This window comes from Homarus americanus, unplaced genomic scaffold (genome assembly GCF_018991925.1).
Source record: "Homarus americanus isolate GMGI-L3 unplaced genomic scaffold, GMGI_Hamer_2.0 scaffold48354, whole genome shotgun sequence".
Lineage (NCBI taxonomy): Eukaryota > Metazoa > Arthropoda > Malacostraca > Decapoda > Nephropidae > Homarus > Homarus americanus.
This window is the reverse complement of record NW_024723833.1, coordinates 586,427-603,349: the sequence shown is the minus strand read 5'-3', so window position 1 is coordinate 603,349 and position 16,923 is coordinate 586,427. Positions and strand designations below refer to the sequence as shown.

The 16,923-nt window shown below is 40.0% G+C and overlaps 1 protein-coding gene across 1 annotated transcript in view; it reads right to left on the bottom strand.

The window, feature by feature from the left end:
* Positions 1-9,952: 9,952 nt before the first annotated feature.
* LOC121863713 (cadherin-23-like) overlaps positions 9,953-16,923 on the bottom strand; it is a 90,469-nt gene continuing 83,498 nt past the window's right edge. Inside the window, exons 33-35 of the mRNA XM_042362454.1 lie at positions 13,995-14,182; positions 11,890-12,004; positions 9,953-11,584 (exon numbers count right to left, since the gene is read on the bottom strand). Of these exons, the coding sequence (XP_042218388.1) occupies positions 11,210-11,584; positions 11,890-12,004; positions 13,995-14,182 (678 nt within the window). The 3' untranslated portion in view covers positions 9,953-11,209. The remainder of the gene's footprint in view (positions 11,585-11,889; positions 12,005-13,994; positions 14,183-16,923) is intronic.

The window sequence follows — 16,923 nt, the reverse complement described above, 5'->3', positions numbered from 1 at the left end:
ATAAGTTAAAAAACAACCATAACATAACTCCTACCTCAGCATAGTAGGGAGAGGGCTAGGGGATGTGGATGCCCCAGCTGACTGGCGGGGGGGGCAATTTGGCAATTTGAATTTTTGGCGAGACCCAAATCTGTATAAGCAGGGAAAGCTTTCATAACACGTAAAAGAGGTGGTTATTTAGGAAATTCATACGAGTGATCTTTCATATCTTAAACGTTCATATGGTGAAGGATTCCTGTACAGTACTGCGGTGGTCACTTGGCATTCCATTATTATTATTATTAATTATGGATGTATCTCATATCCCCAGGGCTAATAGTACAGTTGTACCCCACTTAACGCGGTCAATTGAACCCAGAGGGTCCCGCGTTAAGTGAAATCCGCGTTAAGTGAACAACAGAACATATGGGATTAATTCCAATAGAAACCGGCCCGACCCCCAAACTCCACTTTTTGAAGGCACATACCTATGTTGTAGTAAAAATAACATCTTAATTTTATGATGGTACATGCACACAATTAATACTTAAGAGAAATAGAGAAATACAGTCGCCAAGTTAATGTCCATTCAAATAATGGACTCAACTCCCTCCCCCTCTCACACTACACAGCCGGCTAACAGATGGTCGGTCGGTCCCTCCCTCCCCCCCCCCACCCCCCACCAACCGTCCCAAGGAGATGTGTGGGATAACCTCAAACTAAAGTTAGGAAAATATAATTGACATTGCTGGATTCCTTGTAAGACCAGGAATATTTTGAATATAAATGTCATATATTTTGCACAAAAGATAACATAGTTACCTAGAGAAAAATTTTTATCTAAAAATTGTAAGTTTAAAGCAAAATATATGATGTTTATATTCAAAATGATCACCAAATTATAAGAATTCCAGCAATGTAAATTATATTCTGACCGGGTAATTTGTATGAATTTTATGAGCTAAAACAAATATCTTCAGTTAATAAAAAAAAAAATAATCTTCACGACACTATCTGTCAATCAAAGTACCCCACCTTGCCTCCCCCCCTCTTCCAACCGCGCGGTCAGTCCCAACCCTCCCCCCCACCCCCCACCAATCCTCCCTTCCAGAGTTTTTAACATTTAGTATTAAATAATACCTCAGATTAAAGTTAGGATAATATAATTGACATTGCTGGATTCCTTGTAAGACCAGGAATATTTTGAATATAAATGTCATATATTTTGCACAAAAGATACCATAGTTACCTAGAGAAAAAATTTTATCTAAAAATTGTAAGTTTAAAGCAAAATCTATGATGTTTATATTCAAAATGATCACCAAATTATAAGAATTCCAGCAATGTAAATTATATTCTGACCGGGTAATTTGTATGAATTTTATGAGCTAAAACAAATATCTTCAGTTAATAAAAAAAAATAATAATTCTTCACAGGGTAACAGATGGTCGGTCGGTCCCTCCCTCCCCCCCACCCCCCACCAACCGTCCCAAGGAGATGTGTGGGATAACCACTAAATTTTAATAAATAATACCTCAAACTAAAGTTAGGATAATATAATTGACATTGCTGGATTCCTTGTAAGACCAGGAATATTTTGAATATAAATGTCATATATTTTGCACAAAAGATACCATAGTTACCTAGAGAAAAATTTTTATCTAAAAATTGTAAGTTTAAAGCAAAATATATGATGTTTATATTCAAAATGATCACCAAATTATAAGAATTCCAGCAATGTAAATTATATTCTGGCCTGGTAATTTGTATGAATTTTATGAGCTAAAACAGGCAGGGTGGCGGGTGGGGCAAATCTAAAAATAGCGTCTCGGACACTCACCGCGTATATGTGGAAAAAATCCGCGTTAAGTGAAAGTTCAGCTTTGGCAAGGCACCGCGTATATGCGAAAACGCGTTAAGTGAAACCGCGTTAGGCGGGGTAAAACTGTACATTTATAGTAAAAGATTAGTGTATTTCTTTGCAAGTTAAATTACAGTTTTATAAAAAATTCTTGTAATATGGATGTAACATTTTGTTTTAAGGTTAAGTTTTAAATTCTAATATTGCCATATGTTACTTATTTTTTTATAGATATTCCGTATTGTACAAGTATTTATGTAATTTGGTGGACAAATCTATATCTGATCCATATTGTACAGTACTGTATAGAACTTTAATTTTGTCCAGATTTTTTCAATAAGGTCAATCTAAATGATACATTATACTGTGAGGAGTATGAGTGAAATCTGGAAAGAAATTACGGTATACCTGTATTGTTGTTTAAAGACAAGGGATAAGTAATTGAATTTGTTTCTTTGTTAAATTTCCTTTATGAAATTATATCATACAGTCAACAAAAATGAACATCTCTTGAAGAGCTTAAAGCATATGAGGTGTTCTCCATTTTTTCTTCCATCAACTGATTATTTTGTTCATGAATTCTAGTCAATCTCATGATAATATAGATGTACATGCTGATACACCAGTACTTTACATTACTGTACACAAGATAATTTTCAGTACTGTACCATTTAAATTATTATGGTCCCACGAGCAAAGTAATTCTTGTTTTAATATTATTAACTATTATTTATAAATTACTATACTGTATAGGCATTAACTGTAGCAGTGTACATACACTAATGCATATGTGTACTGTATGTGTTAGTATTTTATAAATGCTCAAGGTTTCATTTTCATAGCAAAATTTACTCAATCCTGGAGATGGATTTTCTTCATATAGAAGTAAAATGGGAACTGGGATATTAAGATATTGGTGTACTAGTTCTTGATGGATTTTCCTGCAGTCCTGGTACTAATACATGTAGTTATATGCTCCTGTTATCAAGTCTGATTTCATTTATTTTAATGTAAATTTTCATTGTTTTAATTTTCCTATTTAAATGTATCATGCTTGTTATTGTCATTTCTAATAGGATGTAAAGAATATCATCTGCTAATTGATTAACAGTGCATTGTAATAAGTTTTCTTGAACTGTATTGCTTAACCGGCCATTACACTTATAACGTTGTGGCATTATGTACCATCAAATGTACAAGTATTAAAGAAAAAACATTTGGTGCTCATATGTTGTCTAATTTCACCTTATATTTACTCCATTCTTCCCCTCCATATCTTTTATTAACAATATCCAATAATAATTCCCCAAATTAAGCTTTTGGGGAGGAAGAGTTTTAAGGTAGAATGAAATAATAATGATTTGCTTTTGGCAACCTGAGAGCCACAATATTTTTTACTGTTAACTCCAAATTTGTTATTTCTATAAGTTTGATGAGTCACCTGTGACTTTGGACATGTTACTGTAGGATCAGAGTTAAGAATCTGTTGATTGGAGTACGGTGTTAATTGACGACTCTTGAAATAATTTCACCCATCGTATTTTTATAAATTAAATGATTCTTGTATGTTTTTGTTTCCACTTTTATGTATATTTTAGTTAGACTCGGTCTTTGGATTCATTTAAACCTGCTACTTTCCAATTTGAAGAGAAACCAAAATTCTTCTAAATTTTAAGATTGTTGTAACATTAAATATAGGCACAGTATTCATTAAAGAGTTCAAAAAATATAAATTTTAGTAAAGGTTGTTAGTTAATGATCAAGAAATATTGGACCGGATATCCTTAGTGTGAGAGCAGTCATCCATATGAAGGAAGGTGTAACTTGTGAACAGTGAGCAACGGATTTGTTGATTCCAAGACTGGATATCTGGTAGGACTAAGCTCATGAATATTTTTGTAGTAATATAGTGCACTACCCAAGTATGACCACCAGGAACATAATGAGTTGAGACACAGAATAAATGACTTTTGAAAATTATTGTCATTTGTATGAGATTGGAAGGCCTCCTGCTTCTGCTTATTATCAGAGGTCATTAATATGTATAAGGAAGAAGACAGGCACTTGAAGACAGTCTTGGGGTACCCCATCATTTGTGGAGAAATAGTTAGCCCATGAGCCCTTCAAGACCACACACAATGTATGTCTGCTCTCTCAGCACTTATATGCTGTTTATTATAACTGTCAATTGTTCAGAAACACATAATAGGTAACAAAAATATTCCAAATTTTCTTTTTTTTTATCTACACATACAAATTACAATCTTGAGGGTAATATGTACTGTATATATTTAAAATATCACTAGTATAACTAGAGTTTACTTTATATATTCTAAAAATGAATACTGAATCCACTTTCAGATTTACTTAATACAATATTCTATATGTAGAATTACAGTATGTACACATAATTACAATCAAAACATACATTCAATAGTAAATTCAACCACATATAAATTTGGACTTTCAATAAATAACGTAATCAATTTCTTAAGTTTAAGTTAATGCAGGTAAACAGGAAATCTCTGCTGAGAATTAACCTGTCACACTACACATAGTGTGGCAACAAGATAAAACAAGTACTGTAATGCTTTTCTAAAATATAATAATCAACCTTAGTCCTTAGGATATATATTATAATCTTATAATTCGTTTATTTATATAACTTTGTGACTGGTCATAACTGCTATGTTCAGATGATACTGGTGGGTAGTCTCTTAAACTTTAGATGCACTCAACCAGACGGCTTTGTATAATATTCCTACACTTCAAAATGTGCCTTTTAATCACTCACTGTCACTTAACTGTTGGCACAACAGGCACCTCTGTCACCATTACAGTAACATAATGTCCACATAAAATATTGATCCCTGCAACATTTTACCAAGACTTTTAACAAAAACACAATAGTTGATGCTTATATAGTAAATATTTTTTTTTCCCTTGACTTTAACATCAGTTAAATTGATTTGGCTTGGATTCAGCAAGTGTGTGTAAATAATCACAACACATATCATTTGCTCAGATCTAATATCCTCCTGCGAGTGAGGTAGTGTACTGATGATGTGTTCCATGTTGGCAGCTTGTTTCATCTGATTCCTTGCATTCTCTATCAGGTTGAGGTCCAGTGAGTTCCAAGGCCACTCCAGTACTCAAAAATTCTTGCATAGCCTTGTGAAGAGTGGTCGTTTGGCAGCATGACATAATGGCATGTTCAGTTCCTTTTGTGGTTGGTGTTGAATTATTTGATCTGACATTTCTTGAAGGAGGTTGTGGTGGGCTTTCTTCATCTCTGCTATAGATATTTGGCCATTTGTATTATATTTTAGTAACAGTGATGTCACAACACAAAAGGATTGGTAGTTCTGAGACCTTGAAATTGGCAGGTCTCTAAAAATATTAAATGTAACATAAACTAACAATACAAGTAGTACCTAAACTCCATGGGAACAACAGCCGAACAGTGGAATATACAGCTCCTCCCCGACTTACGACCTACTCGACTTACGACCACTCGCACTTACGACCTGCCTCAGTCGTACCAAAATTTTGTCAAATTACGTATTTTCGAGTCCCAACGTCAGTATACAGAGAACATTTTTGTTTGTAATTCACATTAAAATGGCTGGCAAGCTTAAAAGTGAGAGTTTTGTGGTGCTGAGAAGAAAAAGAGACACCCATTTTAGATTTTCTATGTATTTAAGCATTTTTGACTTACGATCTGGATTTGGGTCCCTAACCCCGTCGTAAGTCGGGAGGAGCTGTACTAGGGGGGGAAACATTTCATAAGGACATGCAGAGCCATCATCCAAAATAGCAAATAGGATACTGCAATGACATCGAAAAAATAAAATAAAATAAAATACAGGAATTATTCAGTTATCGGTACTGTATACAGTCAACCCTCGCTTTACGCGGTCCCACTTTACCCTGCCGAACATGGAATGCTCACTTTCCGCGGTGCGTGTACCCCTTTACGAGGAGAGTGCCTGGCGGTCCTCTCGCGCCGCGCCATTTTTGGATCCAAACCTCCCGCCATCCGCCATGTTGTGTAAGCGGCGCGAGTAGGTTGCGCAGTGTATGTCTATGTTGCGTTATCGGTGACGTCATATGACGTAGCGGACTGTGATTGGGCAAAGCATCCTTACCTCCCTCCCTGCTAGCTGTGATTGGTTTAATGTAGTACTATGACGTGCCCCGCCGCGGGAGCGTTCAAGTCCCTTGACCTACCGCGTCAGTTACACCCCTCCCGGCTACACCGTGTATATCGGTATCCGTTGTTCCATAAGAATGGCTTCCACCGGACCACCACCACCACCACCACAAAGAAACCTTGCATTACCTGGACCCAGCCGCCCTAAGCCAAAGAAGACACGACGTTCCTTAAGCTACGAAATAAAATATAAGATCATACAAGAGTTGGAGAAAGGAACAAGACAGGTTGATTTCGCGTGCCAGCATGGTGTTAACGAATCAACTATCAGGACAATTAAGAAGGATGCAGCCAAGATAAAGGAGCACATGAACATCACAAAGTCTACAGGTGCTTCTATGATCAAGTATTTCCACAACCAGGTGCTTCTCAAGACGGAAAAATTACTTGTGAGCTACTTGGTGCTTCAGGCGCGACGGAACCTGGCGGTGGACACGCGCTCAGTTAAGGAGTACGCACGTGAACTGTATGCTGCAGTGTCACGAAAGATGGGAATTACAGAGCCCAAACCCTTTAATTCTTCCTCTGGGTGGTTACAGAGGTTTAAGAAGAGGAACAAGATCACCAATATCAACATTGGTGGTGAAGAAGCTAGTGCTGACCGTATTGCGGCTAGGGAATTTCCTCCGTTTTTACGTGAGATTATGGAGGAAGGACAGTACACTGACGACCAGGTGTTTAACATGGACGAATCTGGTCTTTTTTGGAAAAAGCTACCTTCCAAGACCTTCGTTGTGAAGAATGGCAGCAGGTGTCGGGGCCGGAAGTTGCAGAAGGAGCGCATCACCGTCCTGTTTACCACCAATGCCTACGGTACCTGTAAGCTCAAGTTATCGGTGATCCACACAGCACGCAAGCCGCACGCCTACAAGAGCATTGACATAACCAAGCTAAATGTCCACCGGCTGACCGCACGTAAGGCGTGGATGTTCTCTACACTGTCCCTCTCCTGGTTTGATGACTGTTTCGTTCACGATGTGAAGAAATTCTGTGAGCAACAGAATGTGCCATTCAAGATTTTGTTGCTGCTTGACAATGCACCAGGACACTCGCCCCTACTGTTAGATAATCACCCCAACGTAAAAGTGGTCTTCCTTCCTCCCAACACTACATCTATAATACAGCCCATAGACCAAGAATTGATCTGTAATGTAAAAGCTGCATTCTCTGCTAAAAAATTCAACCTCCTGAACGACTATACCTACACCAAGGAAGAGTTGCGTAACCTGAGTGACACCAACACCAATAGCAAGAGCGAAGATGACGAGGATCAACAGTTGGCAGAGCAAGAAGTACTTTTGAAACAATTCTGGAGAACATTCAACGTCAAGAAAGCTGTGGACTTCTTGGTGGAGGCATGGGATCAGCTGTCTGCAGCAACTGTTCGTCACACATGGAGACATGTGTTGCAAGGCATTCCGGGTGTTAGGCAGAGTAAATCTGTGACTGGTGAGGTTCAGACTGTTGCAGTAGCAGTGGACCTTGCCAGAGAAGCTGCGCAGAGTGTTACAGCTGCAGACTTCTCCGAGACCACCAACGACGACATCCTGGAGGTGATAAGGGATCCTGATGTGACTACCGACGAGATGGTAGATGATGATGACGTCAGTAAAGAGGCAGGTGGTGCGTCATCCCAAGAAGAACGCCGCTTATCCCATAGTAAAGTAAGGGGTGCCATCGAGTGTATCGAGAAAGTCAAGCTCCTCCTTTAATAATAATAATAATAATTAACGGTTTATTGAAAGAGCTTGGCAGCCAGAAGGTTGAAAATATACAGTTACATATTTGGGGAATGGGTTTCGAATTACAAATAATATACAAGTAACATAAGTGATACAAATAAGATATAATAACTAGATGGGGAAAAGCTCAAACTACAGTGCATTTCAGCATAGTGACAGTGCAAGAAGTAGTATTTACTGAGAGTGAATACACTGGTTTATTACAAGTTATTGATAATTTTTACAATGGTTGGGACTGGGCTGTTCTTATAGCGATCAGTTCGTGCACGTATGGGCTGGATGCGGTTGTGGTGTCGAACAGCAATTCTCGGGCAAGGGATCTCAGGTGGTAGTAGGAGCCGGTGTCGAGGATGGTGTAGAAGCTTCTTACCAAATTTGCTGATGAGGTCGTGGTGATGGTCAGTGAGAGTCGAAAGGGTCAGTGTGTTGAGCGCTTCTTGATATGTGGAGTAGGAAGGGGAGAGAATAATCTTGCATGCCCTCTTTTGCACTTTTTCTAGGTGTTTATGTTGTGTGGCATTTAGGGAGGAAGACCAGGTAGGGGAGGCATAGGTGAGCTTGGGAAGTATGAATGTTGTGTAAACACCGAGGAGCTCGGGTGCAGGAACTCCGAGGGACTTGAGTCGGAGGAGGAGGTGGAGACGGAAACTGGAGGATTCGACAACTTCACTGACGTGTGGTTTCCAATTTAGTTTGTTGTCTATGGTGACGCCGAGGAGCTTCGTGGAATCTACAACCTGGATTGTGTTCGGACCTAAAGTAATGGAAGGAGGTGGGACAATGTCGGAGGAGAGGTTGATGTGCATAACCATGGTCTTGGTATGGTTGATGGTGACATGGTTGTTGGTGGCCCAGTTTTGGAGACTGTTCAATAAATCCTGAAGGGCGGTATAGTCGGGAGCAGAATTGTTGACGCTGATCCCAATGGTGGAGTCGTCGACATATTTCCAGCGAGCAGGGGTTTCTCTTAGGGCATCATTGATGAGCATAAGGAAGCAGAGTGGTCCCATCTTGGTGCCTTGGGGGACGCCACAGGTGAGTGACTGAAAGGTGGAGACAGCCCCTCGGAAGCTTGGCGTCGGTCACTGAGGAAGTCTGTAAGCCATGGTATACGACTTTTCTGAAGCCCGAGGTCAATAGCTTTGTTGATGATTATATTGTGGTCGACTAAGTCGAATGCCTTAGTGAAATCAATGGAGGCAACAGCTACAGACGTTTTTCGTTTCTCGAGATGGTGGTATATGTAATCGAGAAAGCTAACAAGACAGTGAGTGGTGGAGGAAGTTTTCGTATTGCCAAATTGCTGAGGGTCTACGACTCCTGCAATATCAGCATAAGCCCAGTCGAACACAAAACTTTCACAGATTAGGCTGGGTATTGGGGTGATTGCAATAGGTCGTAGCTGATTTAAGGATTGTGGGCTGGTTGACTTGGGCACTGGTGATACATAAGAGGTCTTCCAGTCAGCTGGGCATCTGGCTTGACTGAGAGAAGCATTGATGGTGGAGCATAGGGGTTTAGCAAGCTCCGGGGAGAACTCCTTGAAGAGTTTCATTGGTAAGTCAATGGGGGTGGTAGAGCGTTTAAATTTTAGTTTGTCCAGGCGTTTTGCTACTTCAAATTCTTCTACTAAGTCCGACGACCCTGACACAAACAGGTATGAAATGTTCACTACCCAGCTGTTGCAGACTATGGAGCCCTACATCAAGGTTTATCACGACAACATAAACACCAGCCGTCAGCACAGCATAACAGAGTTCTTCGCCCGCAACCCACCACAGCCAGCCCAAGCCAGTGATAGTGACAGAGGCAGAGACAGTGATGATGACTTTGAGGGATTTGTCAGGGAGGCACTAGTAAGTGTGGATGACACCGATGAAGACTCACCTGAGTGCCAGTAGCCTGCCCTCTGCCTCGGAACCAGCCTCCATTCCCCTACGCCGACCCATCTCTTCTACTAACATAAGTGTTAACCCCAACCTTGTTTTTTTCTAACCTAACCTTCAGTTTATTATTCTCTTATTGATTGTTCCCTTCTATATTATGTGTGGGTGAATACCATCATAAAGTTAAGATGTTATTTTTAGTAAAACGTACGTATTGTGTCGGGAAAAAGTGGAGTTTGGGGGTCGGCCCGGTCTCTATTTCAATTAATCCCATATGTTATGTTGTTCACTTTACGCATTTCTCACTTTACGCGGGCCGCCGTGGGTTCAATTAACCGCGTAAAGTGAGGGTTCACTGTACTGTAATGGACATAATTGTTTGGTTTTTTCCTAAACAAGAGAAAAGAAAAGAAAAAAACAGTAAACATTACAATTACCCAAATATTTTGCCATAAAACAAGTTCATAAGATACCCAAACACATTTGCCTCATCTTGGACCTTTCCTAGACGGTACTGTATACTGTAATATATAGCCAAACCGAAAATAACATTACATCTATTACCAACAAAAGTGCCATACAGTACTTACTACCATACTTGGGGACACAAGAGGATGATTCTAGGAATGTAATGCTTGATAAATTTTCAAGTGTGATGAATGACATGAGTCATGAGAGGTCTTTGGGGTTGAAGGTAAACATCAAGTGGGTACAAGGCAGTGTCTTAAAAATATGTAGATTTCCTTCGGAAATGGTAATTTAGACGTTTAACTTCTTTCTTGTTAAACTGTATTTCACAGACTTTTTCTATTCATATATAACAAGTTGAAAAATTATTTGGGTGAAGGTAGGCACCTGAAGGCCTCGCCCGAATGTTCCAATAACAATCGTCCAATTATTTAAAAGTAACATGAATGTTTGGTTTAAAAAAAATTGGATTACGGATCGGAGGGTCACTTTCAGGATACAAATAAGTATCCTCAGTACTTAAAAATTGGTTGATTGTCAGATTCTTCATCACTTTTCATCTGATGAGCATGTTAGTGGCCTTGGAGGTCTTTTTTGGTCTCCCAGGAGATGATTTTTGAGGTGGAACAGAATTAGCAGGAAAACTGTGAACCACACATTTCATTCAGAGGAACTTTTTCATCCAACAGGGCAAGGATGTGAGCCATTCCTTGTTACCCTTGGTGACTGTTCTAAGAGGAAAAATATGGGGTAAAATTTTTTGTTTTATCAGAATGTGGCAGAAACTGATGCAACCACCCCAGAATACAGTAAATGTACATTTAAATATACTGGTCATGCAGGAATCTCATGCACAGAGGTTCAAGACACTAATGAGTTGGCAGACAAAATTTTTTGTACCTACCAGTAATTCAACTCAGCTGGCTGTAATCTGGCTTTAATTTTAGCATAAAAGTGCCTCTTATTGCATAACCTGGATCAACATTTTTTATGGACACTGTACAGTGGATTGTTGCTCATTCATTTTCACATATGGAGGAGTCTCTTTGATGTGTGGACCTATCGCTGAGCACTCCTGTAGGAGACAGTGTCAAGAGGGAGACCTCGCTCCTGCCATTCGTATGCTCTGGGAGGCTCTGAGCTTAGGAGTGATGCAGGAGGCATAGCACCATTGGGGTGTGGGGGACCAGGTGGTGGTGGCCCTGGGGGCAGCATGACGATGGAGCCTGGAGGAAGCACTTGGGTAACTGAGGGAGGACTTTCCAACAGTCTGAGGTGCTGCTGGTAGCGTTTCAATCGCCGTCGGTAGTGATTGTAGAGACAGCAGACAGAGATGGCAGCCACCGTACCCCCAACACCAATGAAGGCAGCAATCACCAGCACCCAAACTTCCACCCAGTCAGCCTGGCGAGACTCTCGACGAGGCACACAACGCTGTGACAGAGATAACCATGTTTGATGCACATCATAGTACAAATACTACAACTACCCTGTAGTACATTACTGTACTCATGAATTTGCTACATAGTTTCTATTTATATATATTTCAACATTACATCTGTACTTAATCATTATGTAAAAGTTGCTTATATAAAGAGCATAAAAATTTTACATTATAACTAGAATTGTTTTATTCTTAAGCATTTGAGCAGTGAGTAAGTTAAATAATATCATGTGACGCTACAATTTATTACAGTACAGTACCGTATACGTAATTACAACATACACAGACAACCTACCTCAACCTTCTTGACAGTGTACCTGTCAAACACCCTCTCCAACTTTGTATTTTGGGAAGCGTCGAGCAATACTTTGGTGTCATGCATGTTGCGGCCCACCAGCTGGAAGCACGACCTACCCACAATACACCAATTAAGACTCAACTACTTATGAGCACTAACCAGTAACCCAATGACATAAAAAAAAATTTGCATTCTGCATGTTGAATTGATATTGATATACAAAAAGTTTATTCAACCAGAAAAATACAGATAGAGTGGATTTAACATAAAAAGTATGACTACGATTTCGATTACCACATCAGACTGCAATTTCTTTAGTCTATGAACGTGTACCCCGGGTGGAGAACCCGTTCACCCTTACCTCATATAGGTATGGCTGACACACGCATTAAATACATGCGGCCATGGAAGTTTGACAAATTTATTTAAAATCGACAAATATACGTGTACCCCGGGTCCGTTATGTAACCCGGGCGGTTGCGCGCCCCAACCGGGGTACATGTACATTTGTCGATCTTTAGATCTTTTAGCCTAATTTTGAGTCATTGACTGGCATCATAGAAATAAACAAAACAAAACAAAAATAGGTGAAGTATACTACATGCTGAATATGTTTTGCTAAATAATTAAGTTGTCTGAGGAAAATGACATCTTGCCATAGCCTACATGAGAAAGTTCATATGAAGTTTAAAAGGAATGTTAATATGAGAGAAATAGCAATAAAACTGATCCATCATGTCAAGTTTCTAACAAGTTACATGAAAAGCTATACAGTGCAGTACTTAATCATCTTGAAGAGATTACAACAAAAAGAGAAGTTTTGTACAACATCTAGCGATGAATCTAGACATTCAGGGATAACACTGTCATCTGTAATAAAACTATTACATTTATTTTAATATTTAGTTTACAGTGATCCCTCAGTTAACGAATTACCTTCCATAAGATTCTTCACTTCAGTTAACGAGCAAACCCTCGGTTAATGAATTCCTTATGAATTTTTCCCAACGTGTTTTCGCCTGCATTTGGCTGCCCACCAGCTGTAGTATTAGTCCGCCAATACAGTAATCGGTTTTAGGGCTAAAATTCCTTACCATTTTAGTAAATATCAAGAAGGTTGTACTATTCAATAATTTTAAAAGTTTTATATTAAATTTTTTAGTCATTTTAACAATTATTGAACATAATTGAAGTACAGGAAACTAGTTATTTGCGCGCCCAACAGCCACTCAACACACCAAGCTTGGCGTCAGTTTGTTTACCAGTTCAGAGGAAGGAACATCTTGTTTGAGACTTCAACATAAATGCTTTTTTCTCTGCTTCCAGTCAAATTATTGGTCATTTCAAAATATATTTTACACATTGATAATATATAGCGCAATGCAGTGTTGATTTAAAGAAAATAATCTTGAATTATACCAAGTGAACTAAAATTTTATGGGTGAAATGGCAGCATGGGGTGACTTCTCTTCCAACCCCACTGCCTTCTCTTCTCCCTTCTCCTCCACCCCCATTCTAATTCCTATCAACATCATCAACCAGGAGCCTTCTACATGCACACGTCAAAGTAAATGTACCTTACTGCATTTATTTTTAGTTAGTATGTAATTTTCGGTGAGCTAGAACCAATTACCCAAAAACCCATTGAAACAATGGTTTCGGTTAACGAATTTTTCGGTTAACGAGCAACCTTCTGGAACGCATTGTGCTCGTTAACCGAGGGACCACTGTAGTTAAATTTCAATGACTAATATTGTGAACTACAGTAAAGTACAATCTTAATCAATCCTTACTTTTCACTGGAACATAAAAAATAATTAGATATGCAAATTTTCAAAATATTATTTGAAAATGGGACTAACACAGTCCTTATTTATTCAAAATTATAATTATTTGATAACCATCATATCCCAAAATTCTTATATTAACCATTATTCCATCACTTTGTCTAAATACCCATAATATTTACAGGAAAAATCACATCAGTCTATTCTTATACAGTACTGTATTAATATCATGTCCCTCTTAAGACCATAGGAGAGGACCAAGGAACACTAATCACCGAACAAGAAAACTTAAAATACTACTTCCCGTGACCTCACCCAGTGCTGGAGAAATCAATGGCACCATCAGCATCAGAGTAGTAAGCAGTATCATAGATGTTGAGGGAGGCGGCAACAGGCAGGACGTTCTCCACATCCTTCCTGAAGGTGCCAAGCTGACGACGAACCTCCCCTGGTGTGATGCCAAACACAAAACGCAACAGATCTGAGTCTCGTAGCACATAAATCTGGAGATGACAAGAAGGATTCTAAAAGGTGAGGTAGGACTGACAAATGATATTGGCTGAAGGCATTACAGCATATTAGATAAACATTATCTTCAATGTTGTCAATGAATATGATTCTAAAATAAAATTTTGTTAAGTAGGCTGAAACAATGTAGAATCTCAACTGTACTTTAAGTAAATATAATTATCAGGTCCACTATAGAATACCAAAAAAATGTATTTAAAAATATGCAAAATGAGTAGACCTCAACCAAAAAAGGTTGAGTGTATGTGTTAAGCAACCAATACTGTAAATAGAATTTTCAAGGAAGTGCTTCCAGTATTTCTTCAGTAACTGCTAACACCTGGGGGTAGGTAAAACATTTAGGGATAATTTTATTCAGCCACCTTCTATATTAAGACAAGTTACCAGAAATACTTTTATCCAGCTTCACCACTCATCGGCTCGTTAGCCGCTTGGGTGATCGGTCACGTCTCTGTTACTTTTCCTTTTCTTTTATCCTCTTCAGCAAATGATCGGCTCGTTAGCCGCTTGGGCGATTGGTCACGTCTCTGTTATGCACTGTTGGCAAGTACTGGGCATGCACCGGCTCCTGAATGTACCTGAACCTGCTCTAGTATTGGTCAAGTCTTGTAGATTGTTCCAAGAGTTCACAACTCTCACTCCGAAAAAGTTTGCCCTCACAGTTTTCTGGAATTGTGGTTTCTTCAATCTTGAGCTGTGACCCCTTGTGGGGCGAGCGTCCGCCAGCTCTAAGTAAGGACACTTGACTGAATAGTGCCCCTTGAGATGCTTATACACCTCAATTAGGTCACCTCTTGCCCGTCTGTAGTATAAGCTAGGCAAGTTCAGGTGCTCCAATCTCTCAGGGTAGCTGAGGTGCCGAAGTGCAGGCACCAGTCTGGTGGCCCTCCTTAGAACATTTTCAACCAACTGACAGTTCCTAGTATATCTCGGGGACCAGGCGGGGTGACAGTACTCCAGATGGGGAAGCACTTCATTCCTAAAGATCGTTACGAGGGACGGACCGTCTAGATATCTGGACGAACCTTCTTATAAGACCCAATAATTTATTTGCCTGATTTACCTTCTTGCAATGGCCCGAGAACTTCAGCTCATTGTCAACATACACACCTAGGTCCTTCTCACATTCAGTCTCAAATAGAGCAGTTTCTTCATCCCGTTGGGACATATGATACGCATCCTTCCCATTGGTACGCCCCAGGTGCATCCTCTTACACTTTGTGACATTGAATCTCAACAGCCATTTCTTCGACCATTCTTGGAGCCCACAGAGGTCCTTCTGCAGCTCTTCACAGTCCACTTGGTTCTTGATTTCCCGAAATAACTTGGCGTCAACAGCAAACATTTGTATGGAGGAGTGTACAACGTCAGGCATGTCATTTATGAAACAAACAAACAACAGCGGGCCCAATACACTGCCTTGTGGTACCCCACTTGTGACAGGTGCGAATGATGATTTCATGCCATTAATTACCACACACACTGCTGTCGGTCATGTAGAAAGTCTTCTATCCACGCTAGGACATTTTCCCGGATTCCGTACCCGTCCAGTTTGATTTTCAGCCTTTCGTGGGGTACACTGTCCAAAGCCTTGGCAATATCTTTGTAAATATTGCTGATATTACCACCCTGTTCCAGAATTTGGGCCCAAATATCCAATACCTTGAGCAATTGTGTTAAGCAGGAGCGTCCCGGCATAAAACCGTGTTGGCAATCCTTTGCAAGGTTGTTTTGAAGTAGATGTTCCATCGCGGCATCTCTGATAATACTCTCAAGTACTTTACATATTATGCTGGTCAGGGTCACCGGTTGTTCATGGAGTGACGATCGCCTTTCTTGAAGATAGGACTCACATAAGCCACTTTCCATTCACTGGGGACCATTTGTTCATCCAGACATTTACAAAACAGGATCTTCAGGGGCTCGGCAAGCTCGTTGCACAACTCTCTTAGCACTCTGGGATGCACCATGTCAGGGCTGGAACTCTTATGAACCTTTAGCTTTGACAGTTTATTTCTAATACCCTCTTCTGTGAACACAATGTGGGTCAGTGCTGTGTCGAACTGTCTGTCCTTAAACGCAGGAAGGTTAATCGCATCCTCTCTTGTGAACACCGAGGAAAAGAAGCTGTTCAATGCCTCAGCTTTATCCTAGTCAGAATCTGCGTAACTACCATCTTCAAGCCTCAGGTTTGATACTCCTACTCGCGTTTTTAATTTCGACTTTGCGTAGCGGCAAAACACCTTTGGGTTTAACTTGACCTCGCTTGCAACCAGCCTCTGGAACTCCTTTTCAGCTCTTCTACACTCTGACTTTGCTTGGTTCCTGGCTCGAGCATACATCCTCCTGTCCTGCTCATCGTTTGACCCAACCCACGTCTTGAATTTCTGGATTTTCTTCTTAACTCTGTCGACCGCCGCATGGTTCATGTGTAGGGATCCTTTCGTATTCCTAGAGGCACTGGGTTTGGTCTTGGGTATATATTTATCGATCAAATGGGTCACTTTACTAGTTATGATATTCAGCATAGTGTCTGCGTTCTTATCCCTTAATGAGTCAGGCCAGTTGATACCCCTCATCCCATTGTAATTTCCCTTGTAATATTTGCACCTTGGCCTGGCCTTATCTTGAACTAGGTAACAGTTAAATCTGAATGACAACACTATATGGTGACTGGTGCCAACTGGAGCAAGGTGTTCCAGTTGACCACCATACC